Source organism: Jaculus jaculus, chromosome 5, assembly GCF_020740685.1.
Source record: "Jaculus jaculus isolate mJacJac1 chromosome 5, mJacJac1.mat.Y.cur, whole genome shotgun sequence".
Taxonomy (NCBI): domain Eukaryota; kingdom Metazoa; phylum Chordata; class Mammalia; order Rodentia; family Dipodidae; genus Jaculus; species Jaculus jaculus.
In genome coordinates, this window is record NC_059106.1 from 82,102,517 (window position 1) to 82,123,154 (window position 20,638).

The following is a 20,638-nucleotide window of genomic DNA, read 5'->3' on the forward strand; positions in this document are numbered from 1 at the left end:
TATGTGATTTTGAGATAGCATCTCACTCTAGACCAGGCTGAACTAGAACTCACTCTGTAGTCCAGGCTGGCATCAAACTCAGGCAATCCTCCTACCTCAGCTTCCAGAGTGCTAGGATTATTAAAAGTGTCAGCCACCACGTCTGGCTTTGTATCTTCTTACTAATATGGAAGTACTTTGGATCAAGCTTTAAGAACCATTGCTTACAGTGTCAACGGCATGGCTCTCCTGGCATAAACTACCAGTAATTCAACCTTTGGTTTCAGGTATTAGCAGAGGATGAGCTCTGCCTTCCAAGTGCTGGAACTGAAGCATGCTTTGTTATGAGGGGCTGGGCATTGAATTCAAAGCTTTGTGCCTGACAGACAAGCACTCTACCAACTGAGCTACATTCTCAACCAAAGCCTCCCCCCACCGCCAAAAATAAAAACAATGTGCATGTAAGTTTTGTGCAGGTATGTATGCACACGTGTGCGTGTGTGTGCGTGGAGGCCAGAGGTCAATGCTGGGTGTCCTCTCAATCACTCTGTACCTTATTTGAGGGGTGGCATCTGAACTCAGGTCTTCATGCTTACATGGCAAGCACTTTGCCCACCAAGGCATGACCCCAGCTCCAACCTAAATCTTCTGATCTTCTTGCCAACACCTCCCCAGTTCTTGGATTACAATGTGTACCACCGGCCTGGTGTTATGCAGTGCTGGGGATTGAATTCAGGGCTTTGCATATATTGCCAAGCACTCTACCAACTGAGCTATATCCCCAAACCCAACTTGGTTCTTTTTAAAAATATTCTTGGCTCTTATAGTTTCTCTTCATACTGCCATATAAAAATTAAAATCAGAGTCAGGCGTAGTGGTGTACACCTTTAATCCTAGCACTTGGGAGGCAGAGGTAGGAGGAGCACTGTGAGTTCAAGGCCACCCTGAGACTCCATAGTGAATTCCAGGTCAGCCTGGGCTAGAGTGAAACACTACCTCAAAAAAACAAACAAAAAAAAGAGAAAAATTAAAATCAGGGCTTTTATGAAATTTGCAGAAAAATGGATGGACCTGGAAAGGATTATACTAAGTGAGGTAACCCAGGCCCAGAAAGCCAAGCGCCACATGTTCTCTCTCATATGTGGATCCTAGCTACAGATGATTGGGCTTCTGCCTGAGAAGGAAAATACTTGGTAGCAGAGGCCAGTAAATTAAAAAGGAGACATAAAGGGAAGAGAAAGGAAGGGAGGAGGGTACTTAATAGGTTGATATTTTATATATATAAGTACAATGATTGAGATGGGGAGGTTATATGATGTAGAATGGAATTTCAAAGGGGAAAGTGTCAGGGGGGGAAGGAGGGAATTACCATGGGATATTTTTTTATAATCATGGAAAATGTTAATAAAAAATTAAAAATTAAAAAAAAAAAAGAAAGAAATGACCACAGTGCTCAGTACTGCAATATTTCTATCATACCTTCCAAGGCTCAAGGTCTAATGTGGAAGAGGTGGCGGAAAGAATGTAAGAGCCGAAAGAAGGGTAGGACTCCATACAAATGCTCCCTCCAGACACAAAATGGCCTGGATATCCATGGCCTCACAATGCCTGACACTACCTGCACAAGACCATTATAAGAGGAGGAAAAGATCATGATATCAAAATTAAAAGAGAGACTGATTGAGATGGGAGGGAGTATGATGGAGAATGGAGGAAAGTGGGGGGAGAGAGGGTATTACCATGGGGTATTTTTTATAATTATGGAAGTTGTTAATAAAAATTTGGAAGGAAAAAAAAGTAAAAAAAAAAAAAAAAAGAATCAGGGCTTCCTGCAACGCCAAACATCCCAGGTTCAATTCCCCAGTACTGTGTCCTGGAATTCAGATCCACCCCCAGTGACACGGCCCCTCATAGGAGCTGCCTTCTAGGGGCTGAAGCTGCAAGTCAATTTTCAAAAAATATTTTATTTATTTATTTGAGAGAGAGAGGCAGATACAGAGAATGGATGCACCAAGGCAGATAGAAAGAATGGGTACGCCAAGGCCTCTAGCCACTGAGAACAAACACCAGATGCATGTACCACTTTGTGTATCTGGCTTACATGGGTATTGGGGAATCAAACCTTGGTCTTTAGGCTTCATAGGCAAGTACCTTAACCTCCTCTAAGCCATCTCTCTAGTCTCACAAACTCAATTTTAATAAAACATATGAATTGATGGGGTCATACACTCAAACTATCACAACATGTAATAAATTCCATTACATGTAATAAATTGCATTTAAGTATCCAACTTGCAGAGTTTTGACAATGTACACAGCCATGAAACCAACACCATTTTCGTAACACAGATTATTTCCATCAGCTTCAAAAAGTTCTGTGAGATCTTCTGCAATCCATCCCTCCCTTTGCTCTTCATCTCAGACAAATATTGATCTGCTTGTAATTAGTAATGACTAGTTTCCACTTTACATGAATAGAACCATACAATCTGTATTCTTTTGTACCTCATTCCTTTTACTCAGAATAATGATTGTGATATTCACCCATGATACTGCATGTATCTATCTGTGTGGTTCTTTGTACTGCTGAACAATGTTCCATTGTGCAGACATGCCACACTTTGTCTATCTATTTATCAGCTTAGACATCTGGTTGGCTCCAGTTTGGAGCTACTGGAAGTAAGCCGTTGTTGACATTCCAGGATAAGACTTTAGTGGACATATGTTTACATTTTTTTCTTGCATAAATAATTAAGAATGGAAAGACTATAAACTATATGTTTATTTCTTTAAGAAACTGCCAAACTGGTTTCCAAAGCAGTTGCAACATTTTACATTTGCAAAGGCAGTATAAAAGAATTTCACTAGCTTCATATCCTTACCAATGATGTACTATTATATCTTTTCAAGCTTCAGCCATTCTGATGGCTATCTAGGGTTACTGTGATTTTGTATTTCCTTTTTGACTAATAAAGTTGACAATATTTTTACATGTTTATGAATCATTCAGAGATTCTTTCATAAAGTCTCTCTTCAAATCTTTTACTCTTTTTAAAAAAATATATTCATTTATTTATTTATTTGAGAGGGAGGAGAGAGAAAGAAGAATTGAGAGAGAGAATATGGGCATGCCAGGCCTTCTGCCACTGCAAACACAGTACAGACACATGCACCACTTTGTGCATCTGGCTTTATGTGGGTATCGGGAAGTGAACCCAGGGCGTCAGGCTTTGCAAGCCAGCACCTTTAACCACTGAGCCATCTTTCCAGCCCCTTTTACCTGTTTCTTTGTTTGGTTGGTTGGTTGGATGGGGCTTTTTGTTTTGTCTGGTTTTTGGTTTTGTTTTTCCTTTTTTTTTTTTTTTTTTGGTTTTTCTTTTTTTGGGAGGGGGTTCAAGGTAGGGTCTCACTTTGGCCCAGACTGACCTGGAATTCACTATGGAGTCTCAGGGTGGCCTTGAACTCATGGCGATCCTCCTACCTCTGCCTCCCAAGTGCTGGGATTAAAGGCATGTGCCACCACGCCCGGCTCCTTTTTTGGTTTTTTTGAGGTAGGGTCTCACTCTTGCCCTGGAATTCACTATGTAGTCTCAGGCTGGCCTCAAACTCACAGTGATCCTCCTACCTCCTCTGCCTTCTGAGGGCTGGGGTTAAAAGTATGTGCCAACATACTCAGCTACTCATTTTTTAAAAATATTTTCGCTAATTTTTTAATTTATTTGAGAGTGACAGACAAAGAGAGAAAGAGGCAAATAGATAGAGAAAGAATGGGCATGTCAGGGCCTCTAGCCACTGCAAATGAACTCCAGATACATGCACCACCTTGTGCATCTGGCTTACATGAGTCCTGGGAAATGGATCCTCCAACCCAGGTCCTTAGGCTGTACAGGCATGCGCTTAACCACTAAGCCATCTCTCCAGCCCTTCATTGCTGACTAGGCTGTTGAGAATCTTTTTGTTGGTGGTGTTTTTGTTTTATTTGTTTTTTTTTTGTTTGTTTGTCTGTTTGTTTTTGAGACAGGGTCTCATGTAGTCCAGGATGGTCTTAAGCTTGCTATGTAGCTGGCGATGACCTTCAACTGCTGCCTCTGCCTTCCATCTTTGGGATTACAGGCATGCACTACCATGTCTGGCTTCTAGCAAACTTGTAAACAAGTACTTTTAACCACTGAGCCATCTCTCCAGCAACCAGTTTATCAATTTTTTGTTTTGTTTTGTTTTTTGAGGTAGGGTCTTACTCTAGTCCAGGCTGACCTGGAATTCACTATGTAGTCTCAGGGTAGCCTCGAGCTCATGGTGATCCTCCTACCTCTGCCTCCCAAGTGCTGGGATTAAAGGCATGCGCCACCACGCCCAGCTCAGCTTATCAATTTTTAATCTTTCAATCCATGATTTTGTAGCCTTAGAATTTCTATACATGTTTCCTTCCATCCCCCCAACCTCCCTTCCTTCCTTTACTTTTTTTTAATTTATATTTTAGGCAGAGAGAGGAAGAGAATGGGTGCACCAGGGTCTCTAGCCACCGCAAACAAACTCCAGACACATGGGCCACCTTGTGTATCTGGCTTACGTAGGACCTGGAGAATCAAACCTGGGTTCTCAGGCTTCGCAGGCAAACGCCTTAGCTTTTAAGCCATCTCTCCAGCCCTCCTTCCTTTACTTTTTTTTTAAAAAAATATCTTATTATTTATCTACTTATTTGAGAGAGAGAGAGGGAGAATGAGAGAGAGAAAAGAGGCAGATAGAGAGAAAGAGAGACTGGGCATGACAGGGCCTCTAGCCACTGCAAATGAACTCCAGACGCATGTGCTCTCTTGTGCTTACGTGGATCCTGGGGAATCAAAAGTGGGTCCTTTGGTTTTGGCTTTGCCACAAAGCATCTTAACTGCTGGAAGCCTTGAAGGAAAAAAGGGAAAAGAAGAAAGCCAGCTGATGCAGGCTGTACTTCTGTTTCCTCCATGCCAAGCCTTTACACCCTGAAACTTCTAAAACTGTCGGTGGCATCAGTAAGTCCGCTTTTTGTTCTCCTCAGGTATCTGGCGTAGTGAAGGGGAAAAGTGAGTAATCAAGTCACAAAAAGCTATCTTTTATTTTCTTCTGAAATGCCATTCTTGTTTAAATCTCATTTTATCTGAAGTCTACATCTGTATGTGGAGTTGGTATAAATCCAGTTTTACTCAACCTCACTTAGTGAGCTAAGTGCCCCTTCTCCTCTGATTTGTAGTAGCACCATCATGCTTATCCCCCCTATGTACATGGCTTCAGTCTCTGAGCTGTTTTGTTGAAATGCATACGTACATGCATGTGTGTGCTGCATACGTGTAGAAGGCAGAAGACAATCTCAGGTGTCACCCCCAGGAACGCTGCCCACTTTTGAGACAGGTCTCTCGGCCTGGTGCTCACTGATTAGGTTAGACCGACAGGCCAGCAAGCCCCAGGGATTCTCCTGTCTCCGCTTCCTCAGGGCTGAGATTGCAGGTACATGCCACCACATTTTACGTGGGAACTGGAGATCCAAACTCAGGTTCTCACGCTTTTGAGCCAAGCACTTTACTGATTAAGCTATCTCACCAGCCCTGAGCTGTTCTTCTTTTATTTTATTTTACTGTCTTGGCATCAACATAGCTATTTTCATGCTCTGGTACTTAATGTGTCTTCATAAGATGGGTGTAGTGGTGGCACACACCTGTAATCCCAGTACCTAGGAGGTAGAAGGGAGTGGATCATAGCTCAAGTCCAGCCTCAACACATAGCAATTCATGAGTTCAAGGTTAGCCCAAGCTTCCTGAGACTCTGGCCCCTCCTCCCCCAAAAAAGTCATTGTATTGTATCGGAGAAGGCACGAGCCCCTCCTCTTTAATGAGAAGTCAGTCTAGGCATATAAGGTACAAAGAAGCAAAAAGAGCTTTGTCAAACCAAAGAGTGGGTAAAGACAGTGACAAAGGTCAGAGGTCTAGAAGAGGATGCTGTAACATGAAGTTTAAAACTTGAGATTAGCAAAACTGACAAAAAAGAGACAACACAGAGCTATTTGCATTCCCACCATCACCACATGTGCTTAAGAAAAAGTAGGATGCTTAAAAAATGCCTCACGGCCTACTAATGGGTCTATTGGTCTGCAAGCTCATGCAAAAGTATGTTTGTTCTTTGTGACACATGGAATTCCAAAAATTTTCTTTGTGTTTATAATTGGACCTTGCCTAGTTAAAAGAAACCCACAAAATAAATTTCTGAATTCTAAAGATATGACCTAGGTAAAACAAAACTAGCATTTTACTAGCACATACTGTTAACTTGAGTCAGTATTCCATTAAGAAGGTGGTATACCGTGCACTATTCCACAACACTGCACAGGTGGTTCCTCTCACACCCACACACTCTTCTCTTGACACACACCTATAACCATGGCAGCCCTCCTGCAGTTGTTAACTGAACACAGTATAAAATCACAATAATTTGTGCTTTTAAGTTTTAAGTCTGAATTAGTTCAGCCATGAGTTCAGCTAGGTATGGATTGTTATTAGCTCTACAATAATACAGAGAAATGCTGGGTGTGGTGGCGCACGCCTTTAATCCCAGCACTAAGGAGGCAGAGGTAGGAGAAGCGCCGTGAGTTCAAGGCCACCCAGAGACTACATAGTGAATTCCAGGTCAGCCAGGACTAGTGTGAGACCCTACCTCGAAAAACCAATCATAATAATACAGAGAAATATTTTAACTTTTTAAAATGTATTTGCATGTGTGTGTATATGCACTCTAAAGTCTCTTGCTACCTCAAGCACCTGTCAGGCTTTATGGGAGTGGCTGGGGAATTGAACCTGGGTGGGCAGACTTTGCAAGCATAATTAGCTGCCGAGTCATCTCTCCAGCCATCAGATAAATATTTTTGTCAATAAGATTTCTGACATTAGGGCTGGGGGAGATGGATCAGTGGTTAAAGGCACTTCCTTGCAAAGCCTGACGGTCTGGGTTCGATTCCCCAACACCTACATAAAGCCAGATACACAAAGTGGCACACAGATGGAGTTCATTTGCAGTGGCACGAGGCCCTAGCACACTAATTCATTCTCATTCTCTCTCCCAGTTGCAAATAAATAATAAACAAAATTTCTGACATAATTTTACAATAAGACTTCAAGGCATTTGGGAGGTACTGTTCAAATATGAATAATACCTTAAAGCAGATTTATACAAAGTCTTTCTAAATTTACTTATAGAAACATCACCCCTATTACTTGGTTCTTTTTTCACTGAAAAGTCAAAATAGATAGAATGAAAGGCCCAAAATGTCTTTTTTCTAAGAGCAGGAATGTGAGTGAGAGGAGTTAAAGATAGAGCTCACTTGGCAGAGTGCTTCCCTAGCATTTATGAAGCCTTGGGTTCAATCCCTAACAGCACATAAACTGGTGTGGTGACATATGCCTATAATCTCAGCCCTTGGGAGGTGACAACAGTAGGAGCAGAAGTTCAATGTCATTCTCAGCTACATAGTAAATTTGAGAAAAAAGAAAAAAAGGAAATGTTAGTGAGGGGATAACAGGAAAAGAAAAATAAGCTCAAGAAGAAAAGGACTTGGTCTATCACACAGACAAGGGAATCAACAAAAGCCTTTAGACACCAAGTACTTAAACACACACACACACAAAGAAAAAAATAGATACCAAGTACTGATTCTCAGCACAGACCCTGAAAACAGGAAGCCCTGTGTCTATTCATGACCAATTCATTTACAACTCAGTTTTCCCATCTATAAAACTGGGTAACACAGTCCAGACATTACCACTCCATGTGTGTGTTCTCAGACAAGGCATTAATGTAGGCAGCAGTCACCTTCTTGTGGCTGGGGCCAAACACTTCACCAAAAGCACCATGTGCAAGCAGAGGTTTATTTTGGCTTACAGTCTCAAGGGGCGTTTCATCATGCAATGGCAGAGCACAGCCTGGGTATTACATCTAGAAGCAGCAAGAGGGAGCTGACTCTGGCAAGGAAGAACTGGTGTTGTGGCTTGAATGTATGTCCCCCATAGACGTATGTGCTTTATTAAAGCTTGTAACTGGGGTCTCCAGTCCCCTGGAGGAGGTGTTACTGCAGACAGGTCCAGGAGGCCATCCCAAAAGCGTGCTTGGGGGCAGATCTGAATTCCAGCCCAGAAGCATACAGAGAGGTTTCAGTTCTAGTGGGGGGGGGGGGAGGGACCTGCTCGCTGTAGGCTTGTGCTTTCTGCTTTTTGGTGTTTGCTGGCTGCTGGTGGTTTCTCTCTCCCTGCTTGCATTTATGAATGGGAGCCAGCTTCTTTCACCATTGATTGAACTTCCCCTGAATCTAAAAGCTCGAAATAAATCCCTTCCTCCCATAAAACTGTGTTTGGTTAAATGTTCATCCCAGCATTATGGAGCTGTCTAATACAGCTAGCCTGTAACATCCCTAAAACCACCCCCCTCCCAGTAACACACTTCCTCCAACAAGGCTACACTTCCCCAAACTGCTAGCACCTGAGGACTAAGTACGAGGCTTAATCACAAACCCATGAAGCTATGAGGGACATTTTATATTCAAACTACCACACTATGTTAAGCCTAATAAGTCTAACTTATAAAATGTGGAAATACGACCAAGCACATCTAATATGGAACTAAATAATATGATACATGCAAAGTATGTTAGACAAGTATGAGCTTCAAGAATACAAAGATACAAAAAATGTAACCCATTATAACCTTACAGGAATACTAAATTATAAAAACCATAAGAAATCTGGGCACAGTGGTACAAGCCTTTAATCTCAGCACTTGGGAGGCTGAGGTAGGAGGACTACCATGAGTTTAAAGTTAGTATAGGGGCTGGAGAGATGGCTTAATGGTTAAGGCATTTGCCTACAAAGCCAAAGGAACCAGGTTCAATTCTCCAGGACCCACATAATCCAGATGCACAAGGGGCACATGTGTCTGGAGTTCATTTGCAGTGGCTAGAGGCCCCGGTGTGCTCATTCTCTCTATGTCTGTCTCTTTGATCTCTATCACTGTCTCTGCTTACAAATAAATAAATAAATAAAAATTATTAAAGTTAGTATAAGCCTAGAGTGAGCTCCAGGTTTGTCTAGGCTAGAGTGAGACCCTGCATTAAAAAAAAAAAAGAAAGAAAGAAAGAAAGAAAGAAAGAAAAGAAGGAAGAAAGACAGACAAAAGCCCATGAGAGCAGAACAGCACTACTGCCAAAAAACGCTTATGGCTATTGATTTTGAGCTTCTTGAAAGTGACTGGCCTTTATATAGCTGTGCATTTGAATATGTATGTATATAAAGATCGCCTTTATTTATTTATTTGCAAGCAGACAGACAGACATATGGGGGGGGAGGGGAGAGAGAGAGGGAGGGAGGGAGAAAGAATAGACATGCCAAACAAACTCCAAATGTAGGCGCCACTTTATGCATCTTGGCTTTACATGGGTACTGGGAAATCAAGCCCAGATCTTTAGGTTTTATAGGCAAGTACCTAACTGCTGAGCCATCTCTCCAGGCCAAGATCACCTTGATTTCACTTTTCATGTTGGTACACAGACTGCTCTTATTCATTTCAATGGCTCTGCAGTATCTATCCAATGGACATACCATGACAGTCATACTAAAGTGCCCATCAGGGAAAGGCCCCAGGACCCTTCTCAATACCCAAATCCACAACAATCTAGTCCTTTGTGTATAATAATAGTACCAAGCATATAACCAATTACACAACCTCCCATATACTTCAAATCATCATTAGATTTCTTGTTATACCTAATACAATGGAAATATTACATTGACAGCTGCCACTGCATTGTCTGGAAAATGATCACAAGAAAAAGTCTACACTTTTGTGTGAATATTCTTGATCTTTGGTTAGCTGAGTGTACGGAGGAGTATATGAATACTGATGGCTGACTAGCTACTCAACAACTTTTAGCTTTCCAAGTAGTTTTCATTCTTCTAACAAGCAAGCATGTCCTGGCACACACAGCTCTGCAGGTTGCTTTGTGTTTCTTTAGGAAGTAAAACTGCTGTTAAGCTGCATTGCTTTTCCTCCTTCCCGCTCCAAGCCGTAGTCCTTTGGCAAGTAAAACCTATTCAAAAGGCATGCGTATCTATGGGCTGGCTTAGCAGTTAAGGCTAGGTACCTGCAAAGTCTAGAAACACGTTTGAATCTCCAGGTCCCACATGGCCAGACATACTGACACAAGCATGCAATGTTGCACATGCACACAAAGGGATGCACACACCTGGAGTTCATTCACAGGGGCTGAAAGACCCTGGCTCACCAATTCTCTCTTTCTTTCTCTCTCTCAAAAATAAAATAATAGGGCTGGAGGGATGGCTTAGCGATTAACACGCTTGCCTGCAAAGCCTAAGAATCCAGGTTCAATTCTCCAGACCACATGTAAGCCAGATGCACATGATGGCACAATGCATCTGCAGTTTATTTGCTGTGGACTCACTCTGGTCCAGGCTGACCTGGAACTCACTCTGTAGTCCCAGGCTGACCTTGAGTTCACAGTGATCCTCCTACCTCTGCCTCCCAAGTGCTAGGATTAAAAGTATGTATGACCACGTCCAGCTTAGATGCCTTCTCAGTAAGTTCTAAGAGTTCTTTATATATATTCTGGATCCGGTCCATTGCCCACTATATCTTATCAACATTTTTCCTACTCCATAGCTTGATTTGTAATTTCCTTTCATAATTTGAAGAGCAGAATGAAACTTGATGAATCTAACCTACCAATATTTCTTTCATAGTCAATGCTTTTTGTGTCCTATCTAAAAATATTTTCAGGCTGGGGAGATTTCTCAGTGATTAAAGACCTTTGCTTGCAAAGCGTGACAACCTGGGTTCAGTTCCTCAGTGCCCAAAAAAGCCATGCACATGAAGCAGTACAAGAAGCAACAAGAGGCTAGCTTGCTTATTCATTCTCTCCCTCTCCCTCTCCCTCCCTCTTAAATAAATAACATTTTTTTCCAAAAAAATATTTTCTAAGTGGGGCATGGCAGTACATAAAGTTAATCCCAGCACTCGGGAGGCAGAGGTAGGAGGATCACCATGTGTTCCAGGCCAGCCAAAGACTAGAGTGAATTACAAGTCAGTCTGGGCTAGAGTAAGACCTTCTGCAAAGAAAACAAACAAAGGGCTGGAACAGGAGAAAGAGACAGAGACAGAGAGAGAGAGAGAGAGACAGAGACAGAGAGAGACAGAGACAGAGACAGACACATACACACACACACAGATTTTTCCAGAGCTGAGGAGATTGGTCAGTGATTAAGGCATTTACCATGCAAAGCCTGTTAGCCCAGGTTTGATTCCTCAGTACCCATGTAAAGCTAGATATACAAAGTGGCACATGCATGTGGAGTTTGTTTACAGAAGCAAGAGACTCTCATGTGCTCCACTCGCTCTCACATTCTTTTTGCTTTCAAATTAATTAAAAATAATTTTCTCTACCCAAGAGCTTGAAGTTTATTATTATGCCCTTTGTTTATAGTTGCTTCCTGATGTGTATGATATATTGTGCCTTCATGTGTGTGAGTGTGGGGATGGATATGCTACAGTACACAGGTGGAAGTCAGAGGACAACTCTGGTGTAGGTTCTAGCCTTCCATCGGGTTTGAGGCTAGGCTTCTTGTTGACCATTCCATTTGCCAAATTAACTGGCCCACAAGCTTCTGGGAAGTTCTCCTGTCTCCACCTCCCTTCCTGCTACAGGCACAATGGAATTAGATTACAGGTGCCCACCACAGTATCTGGGTTTATGTGTGTTCTGGGGATCTAAACTCAGGTCCTCACCTTTATATATCAAGTGCTCCATTCACTGAGCCATTGTCCCAGTCTAGTTTTAGCTTTTTATACTCAGGTCTATGAGAAACTTCAAACTGATTTTTATATTTGGTATGAGGTAGTGATCATGGCTCTCTATTCCCCCCCCCCCTCTCTGTGTGTGTGTGTGTGTGTGTGTGTGTGTGTGTGTGTGATCATATGTTGAAAAGATGGTCCTTTCCCCATGAATTACATTGTCACTATTATAAAATTCTAATGATCAACCTGCACAGTTCCATTTCTAGACTAGTCTCTTCCATTCATCTTTAGTCCATACCATCTTGTCTCATTACCATAGTAAACAGTAAAACTCCATCCACTCTGCATCCTTGTGCAGGTGTTTTACTTCCACGTATGTTCAAAACCTCTCTTCACATGCTTATTTTTACTTCTGGTTCAGTTAGTTATCTTTTAAGCAGACTGTGAGAAGAAAGGAAATGCTTTTATATTTTCATACTTTACCATTTCCAGTGACCTTCATGTGTCCTGCATATCTAAGTTTCCGTCTGGTGTCACTTTTTAGGCTGAAAGGAATCCTTTAGCATTTGTTGTAATGCACTCTTGCTGCCAGCAAATTCTCTTATTCCTTCTCTTAATCTTATTCTCTCTATTCTCCTCCCTCTCTCTCTCTGAGAGGGATTCATGTTAGCCAAGGTTACTCTTGAACTCACTATCTAGTGGACAAGGACACTGGACTCTTGATCCTCCTACTTGCACCTCCTAAATGTTGGGATTACAGGCCTGCACCAACAAGCCCAGTTTATGCAGTACATGCTAGGCAAACACTGTACTAAGTTACAGTCCCAGCCCAGTAGCATGAATGCTTAAAGGCTCCACAGCACGGGTGGGGGTGGGGGGAGCTATAAAATATTCACTTTACTAGTAGAAATAAACAGAAGTTAAAGTTAACCAAATATGGATAGCTTCCATGAAATAAAACACTGGAATCACTTCTGCTGAAAAGAAGCAACTACCCCTTATTCACAGGAATGGCCTGAATAAAGCACTAGGGCTAAGAGAAATGTATTTTATCCTCACTTTGGAGAAAGAGAATCTGAAACATGTCTAACTCTTTCTAACCCCTAGGACCATGTTGATTTGTAAAATAATTTTTAAAACATGAAACACAAATGTATATATTTGTGCATGTAACTGACCACATTATAGACATAGTTCTATAGTACTTTTCTGTGTGTGGTACTGGGGATTAAACCCAAGATTTTACACATGTTAGACAAGCACTTTACACCTAACCTATATCCGCACCCCCTTTTTATTTCACAGCTGTCAACAGAGCTTTATTCATCAGACACTGAGCAGACAGACCTCAGGGAGGTGCTTGCCCCAGCTGGAGCCCTTTCTTTTTGGACCCTGGTAAAATGTGCACAGTCTACTCTCTCTAATGCCAAGGAGACACAAGGAGGAATGCCATGTTTCTAGGCCATATGGGGCGTGAAGGCCAATAAAAGAATAAAAATCTGGGCTGGAGAGATGACTTAGCAGTTAAGGCGTTTACCTGCAAAGCTAAAGGATCCTGGTTCGACTCTCCAGGATCCACATAAACCAGATGCACAAGAGATGCATACATCTGGAGTCTGTCTGCAGTGGCTGGAGGTCCTGGTATGCCTATTTTCTCCCTCTCTCTCTCCCCCTTTTCCCCCTTCTCTGCCTCTTTTTCTCCAATAAATAAATAAAATACATATGTACATATATATTTTAAAAAGAATAAAAGTGCCAGGTGTAGTGGTGCACGCCTTTAATCCCAGAGGATTGCCATGAGTTTGAGGCCACCCTGAGACTCCATAGTGAATTCCAGGTCAGACTGGGCTACAGTGAGACCCTACCTCGAAAAACCAAAAAAAAAAAAAAAAAAAGAATGAAAGTCTGGTAATCCCTCCTGAGGCTGGCTCCCTGTGGAACTGGGGTATCTGTGAGTACGTGGTCCCAAAGCCAGGTAGGGATGTACTCCCCCATCCAGGGGTGAACTCCTGACCCCAGGTTTTGGATCAGGTTGGGAGTCTCAAAAGATCATGATAGGGGCTGGGAAATGGTTCAGTGGTTAAGGTGCTTTCTTGCAAAACCTAACAACCCAGGTTAGATTCCCAATACCCACATAAAGCCAGAAGCACAAAGTAGCACATGCATCTGGAGTTAGTTTGCAGGGGCTGGAGGCCCTTATACACCATTATCTTTCTCTCTCTCTCTCCGTGAAAATAAATAAAACAAAGTAAAAGATCATGATAGGCAGAAGTGACTCTAAGGGCATTTGAGGGATTCTATTCTCAACTTCCCAGGGCACAGAGGTTCTGGCTAAACATAAAGATTCACAGTAGATACAAAACATGAAGACCAAAGAATACGAAACACAAAATCACTCCAAGGACCTTGAATTACTAAAATACTCAAAGATACTGATGTGTTGGTACTATAGAAGCTGGAAGAGGGGCAGAAAACCAAAAAAATCTCCAACAGAAAGAAACAGAACCCTTTTTTGTATTTTTTTTAAGACAGGGTGTGGTAGTTTCATTCAGGTCTCCCCCATAAACTTATGTGTTCTGAATGCTAGGTCCCCAGTTGGTGGCAATTTGGGAATTGGAGCGTCCTGGATGTGATATATTGTTGGGAGCAGGCTTATAGCCAACTTCCCCATGCCAGTGTCTGGCATAGTCTCCTGATTGTCAACCTGATGTTCCCCAGGAGGTGATGTACACCCTCTGCTCATGATATTGGTTTTCCCTTGCCATCATGGAGCTTCCCCTCAAGTCTATAAGTCAAAATAACCCATTTCCTCCCACTAGCTGCTCCTGGTTAGGTGCCAGGACTGTGAGTAGACTAACTGGAGGGGTGGAATTGGAACTCCAGAGACTTGTCACTGGTTAGAATTATCGGACTTGACACTGACTAGAGTTGGCAGACTTGGAGCTACAGAGTTTAATTTTAATGCTTGTCCTGTTTGTTTTAAATCTTATTATTGGTTACATATTTCTTTGCTATGCCTAATGCCATGCTTTGCAGCATGAATGTTTATTCTGTGCCATTATGGTTTTTTTTTGGGGGGATGGGGATTTTTTGTTGTTGTTATTTTGTTATTACAGCTAGCTCAGTTAAAAGACTTTGGATTGTGGGGATGTGTGAACATCACTGGGATTGATAAAAACTATGGGGACTTTTAAAGTTGGAATGAATGCATTGCATTTTACATTATGTATGGTTATCAGTTTATGGGGGATAGGAGTGAAATGTGGTGGTTTGATTCAGATGCAATTTAGGAATTGGAGCTTCCTGTCAGTGATGTATTAGTGGGGGCAGGCTTATGGGTATTGTAACCAGCTTCCCCTTGCCAGTGTTTGGCACACTCTCCTGCTGCTGTTGTCTACCTCATGTTGGCCAGCAGGTGATGTCCACTCTCTGTTCATGTCATTGGTTCATGTTATCATGGAGCTTCCTCTCCATCTGTAAACCAAAATAACCTCTTTCCTCCTACAAGCTGCTCTTGGTTGGGCATTTTCTGCCAGCAATGCAAAGCTGACTGCAACACAGAGTATCAATACGTTGCTTTGGCTGGCCTTGAACTCACACTCATCTTCCTGCATCAGCCTCCTGAGTCAGTAACCAGCAACCACCAGAACCACTTGCTGCTGTTTTTGACATAGGGTCTCACTATGTAGCCAACACCGGCCTGCAATTCTAGATCCTCCTATGTCAGCCTCCTAGTGCTGGATACAAGCATGACTCACCCTTCTGATTTCCGTCTTCTTTTAGCGAACTTTTCTCCTCTTTCCCTTCTTCTTACTTTCCTCCTCCTTTTTCCATCCCCTCCTGAGACTTTCTACTTCTCTGACCCCCTTTCCTTTCTATTTTACCAGGTAAAATACAGAATTAAATCCTCTCTTCAATGTTTATGCTACACTTCTCAATAAAATAATGAACATGGAATTTTATTTATATATTTGTAAGAACAGGGAGAGGTAAAGAAAGATGATGAATGGGCATGCCCTGGCTTCTAGCCACTACAAACAAACCAGATGCATGCACTACTTTGTGCATCTGGCTTTATGTGGGTACTGGGAAATTGAACCTGGGCAAACACAGGCCAGCAGGCTTTGCAAGCAAGCTTCTTTAACTGCTGAGCCATCTCCCTGGAACAATCATTTTAAAGACAGAAAATTAGAGTTCAATTTCAGTTCCAATAATTAGTTGTGTGACCTTAGTAAATTAATTAAACTAAGTGCTACTATTATTCAACTGGAAAATGGGAAATGATATCTTTACAGAATTACATTAAGAATTAAATTAGATGAAATAAAATGCATAAATTCTCTAGCCTAAAACATGACACACAATGGGTCTTTAATGATGTTAATTTCCTCTTACTTATCTAGGAAAATATTGATATTTAGATATGTCTCTAGAAAAGGAAGCCTCTGTTCCTTGCACATATCTCCCATCTACATTATGAATCCACCATTCTGAATACAGGAATGCCTCTCACTCCAGGATTCTGTACTTCCTAATATAGACACTCCTTAGCTTGAGGTAGTTTCTTTTTTTTTTTTTTTTTTTTTTTTGGTTTTTCGCGGTAGGGTCTCACTCTAACCCAGGCTGACCTGGAATTCACTATGGAGTCTCAGGGTGGCCTCGAACTCATGGCAATCCTCCTACCTCTGCCCCCTGAGTGCTGGGATTAAAGGTGTGTGTCACCACGCCTGGCTCTAGTTTCCTTTATTTTAAAAGTAAATCAGTGCTAAGGAACTTAAATAAACTCTTAAAACACCACATAGTGATAATCATAAGCTAAGCACTTAAGAGACTATATTTCATATAAAGCAACAAAGATACAGCACTGTATTCTAAATTTTGACTTAAAACTACTTTAGTTGTTCAGACCATTTCATCAATACCTGAACTACCTCACAGTGGTAGCCCCCGAGTAAGCACCATAGTGTAGCAGCAGGCTAGTTGCCAATCACCTCTTCCAGCTCATTTTAACCTTGTACCCTGTGACAGTTCGTACATGCCCAGATGACTAATACATACCCAGAAACTACTCTCTAGGAAGTTATACACTGGTATCCAATAGATGTTTATAAAAATAAAATTCACTTTGACAGGAAAAGTTACTGGGAACTAGAACTGAACAACAACCAAAAGAAGATTCACATATGTTTCCCTGCATGATACTTAAAGCTGAAGCCAAGAACAGAATGTGCCAAGATGGGTGCCAGCCCCTCAACTGAAAGCCTGTAACACAAGAGACACTAGTCAACTAGAAATCAAGTCAGGGTTCAGGTCATGTGGAAAGAACTATGTAACACATGAATTCAAATGCTCAAAGAAGAGTAAGGTTTATGCATTCCAGGGTAAAGAAATGAAGCCAATATTCCTGTTAGATTCACGTTCAATACCACAGAGCTAAAAAGATTAAGGGGACAAATTTTCTTTAGGAAAAGTAAAACAAAGACAACAGTAAACTGAAAAGTCAAAGAAAGTGTAAAGATGAATATTCTGAGGACAGAAGAAAATCAACTTCAATTCCAAACCCCAAGGCAATAAATGAGAAAGAATGGTGATACACCATAGTAATTAACAAAGAACAAAAGCCTCAAAAACTAGAAATGCAGGTACAGTTTGAGTTTTAATTGAAGAATAGCACATTCTCACCAGGTTCATAAGAGGAACTAAGACTTTCCATACCATGCAAACTAAAAGAAGAAGAAGAAAAGAAAAAAAACATAGATAGCATCAGGGTTCCTAGGCAGCAGCAACTAAAATGTTAGATAATTTCCAAGCCTAAATCCCTAAGCACTGCAGCTGTATGGAAAGCCAAGTCTGGACGCCACAGACTTCCCTGCGTGAACTACAGTGACCACACTTACTGGAGTCTTCCCACTGGAGTAGGTGCAGCTTCCAGGCAGAATAATACAAAAATCCCAGTACCAGAAAGAGGCAGAGGGCTAGCAGCAGGTTTCGTACAAATACCAAGAGTCCCATCTTCACATGATTTACGATGTCCTACATGACCTACAAACAAAACAGAAAGGAAGGTCAATCATAAGACAAGACTACAGAGACAGTTTCCAGAAGAACAGTCATACCGCTCATGACTTGGCACTGGCCAGCCTGCTCATGCCTGTCTCTGGGAACAGTTTCACTGTCATCTGGCACCCAAGCAGTCATCCTTGCCCTTCAGGAAGCCTCAACAACCAATCAATGACCATGGTTTGATAACTGTAAGCTCTCAACTATCAAATCAGATCTCTTCCTGCTCATGACCCTAATCCATGTCATTACTGCATTCCCAAAGAAAAGTCTCCCTGCCTCCAAATTTATGCTCTCCACATCCATTTTGTACACAGTACAGAGTCATTTTATTTTGTTTGAGAAAGGGTTTCTCTATATAGCCCAGGCTGGCATAGAATTTGCAATCTAGCCCAGGCTGGTCTCAAAGTTATGATCCTCCTACCTCAACCTCCTAAGTGCTAAGATGTGTCCCCATGCCCAGTAATAATCACTTTTAACACAAAATCTGATTTTATTTCCCTGCTTAAGCCCGTTTTCCCACATATGTATGTGGGGTACATGTGTCTGTACACAGTATGTGTGTGTGTATGTATGTACAAGCATGCATGAGGAGCCCAGAGGACAACCTTGGGTGTTATCCTCAGGAATGCCATCCATCTCTTTTTGAGAATCTCCCACTGGCCTGGATTTCACCAATCAGTCTACACTGGCTAGCCAGTGAGCTCTAGGGATCCTGCAGTCTCCACTTCCCCAAGCGCCAGGATCACCAAGCTCAGCAGCTTTACATGGGTACTGGGGATCAAACTAAGGTCCTTGAGCTTGCAAGACATGCACTTTACCCCTGTGCTATCTCCTTAGGCAGAAACCCCTTTGAATTCATTTTCCACTGCTCCTAAAATAAAGTAGTGCACACGTAAGGGTTTACAATGGCACACATTTCATCTCTCATTGTTCTCCAAAGTCTGGTGTAGGGCAGGTAGCTGGGCCCTCAGCACAGAGACTCCCAAGTAGAGTGTCAGGGCTGCATTCCTTTCCAGAGGCTCTGCGACTAAGCTTACTCCAGCTGTTGCCTGAAGTTAGTCCCGCAGCTGGTTTCCTTGCTGATTATCAGATGGGCCAGCCTTTACTGCTGAGTCCTCACACTTTCAGATGTACTGAGCCTGGCTCTTTGACACTCTCTGGGTTTGCCTTCGATAGCATTTTCTGCTTTTACCTGCACAAACTATTAAATGTTTTATTTTATTTATTTATTTAAGAGGGAGATAGTTTTTAATGAAGACCAAATACATGTTTCATAGTATCTTAGATGAAAATTCCCTTCAGATATCAAAAACAACTCTGGCAGGCATGGTGGTACACACCTTTAATGCCAGCAGTTGGGAGGCAGAGGTAAGAGAATCATTGTGAGCTTAAGACTAGCCTGGGATCACAGAGTGAGTTCCAGATCAGCCTGGGCTAGAGTGAGACCCTACCTCAAAAAATAAAACAAATTTTAAAAAGCAATGCCAAAACAGATAACCACTGGCACAGGGCGAACATAATGTAATATCTAGAAATGACCTATCTGAGAGAGATGCATATACATATATAGAGGAAATAGGTTTATCTGATAATAAATACAAAGGAGAAAAGGCCTAATTGATTTCATAATTATTAGCATGGTTATCTCCAGGAAACAGAATGGGAATATGAAAAGTAGACCACTGGAAGACTTTACTTTGCCCTTTTCTCTACTTCTCCATTACATTTGTTACAAGACACTAGTATAGCCCCCATAGATTTTCAGTAGCCAGGCAGCTGGTGGTAGACACATGGCAGTAAGCCAGTATCAACAGATTTATCCCTTCATTGAACAAATATGAGTTCAAGAATAGCTTTATACATAGTAAGACCCTGGGAGGAATGGAGAGAGAAAAAGAGAGAGAGAGAGAGTCTTAGGCATTTCTTACAGCAATATTTATAACAGAGCAAGACTGAAAATACACTCACAAACTGGACTGTAGAGATGGCTCTGCAGTTAAAGGCACTTGCTTACAACATAGAGTATTATTGAGCCATAAAAAGGAATTTGCATGGGCATGGGGTATAGCTCAGTGGTACAGTTCTTTCTTGGCATGAATAAGTACCTAGGTTGGATCCCTATCACCACAAAAAAAAAAAGAAAAGAGAGAGAAATGGGTTTTCTTCCTTCTTTCCTCTCCAAATACCAATCTAAAAAACACAGGAGTTAGAAGATAAGCAATACAGGCACACATGCCTGGCGTGGAGGGGGCAGGGATGTGAAGCAGTCCAGGAAGGGTTAGGAAGTGGAGTAACAGGCAATTCGAAACTGACCAGATAAGAAAAGAAGATGATGCCAAAGATAGGAAGATTTCTCAGTGATGGAAAAAGGAGCTACAACTATTGAAAGGGAAATACTATAAGTAATCATTTGGTTTGTTTAGAATTGGAGGTCTCAACGTGAACTGTTTTCTTTTTAATTTTTTTTATTTTTATTTGAGAGAGAAAAAAATAATGATCTGGCAGGGCCTCTTGCTACTGCAAACAAGCTCCAGATGCATGTACTAACTGTGCATCTGGTTTTATGTGGGTACTGGAGAATCAAACCTGGGCCAGCAAACTTTGGAAGCAGGTGCCTTTAACCACTGAACCAACTCTCCAGATGTTGATTGTACATACCATTCTCCAGTAGCAGTTAAAGGGATCCTTGAAAAACTGATTGATCCCTGGGCTAAGGTAGAACACACCTAAGATAAGCCTGGACCATCTTGTGCCTAAAAATAGGAAAGGGCTTGGATGA

At 41.8% G+C, this 20,638-nt stretch overlaps 1 protein-coding gene across 5 annotated transcripts in view; it reads right to left on the reverse strand.

Annotated features, from left to right (window-relative positions):
• St3gal3 (ST3 beta-galactoside alpha-2,3-sialyltransferase 3) overlaps positions 1-20,638 on the reverse strand; it is a 250,952-nt gene that overhangs the window by 196,786 nt on the left and 33,528 nt on the right. For 3 of the 5 annotated variants that reach the window (XM_045150483.1, XM_045150481.1, XM_045150484.1), the window contains exon 2: positions 17,694-17,838. The exons of the other annotated variants lie outside the window; for them this stretch is intronic. In XM_045150483.1, the coding sequence (XP_045006418.1) occupies positions 17,694-17,808 (115 nt within the window). In that variant the 5' untranslated portion in view covers positions 17,809-17,838. The remainder of the gene's footprint in view (positions 1-17,693; positions 17,839-20,638) is intronic. 5 annotated transcript variants of the gene reach the window in all.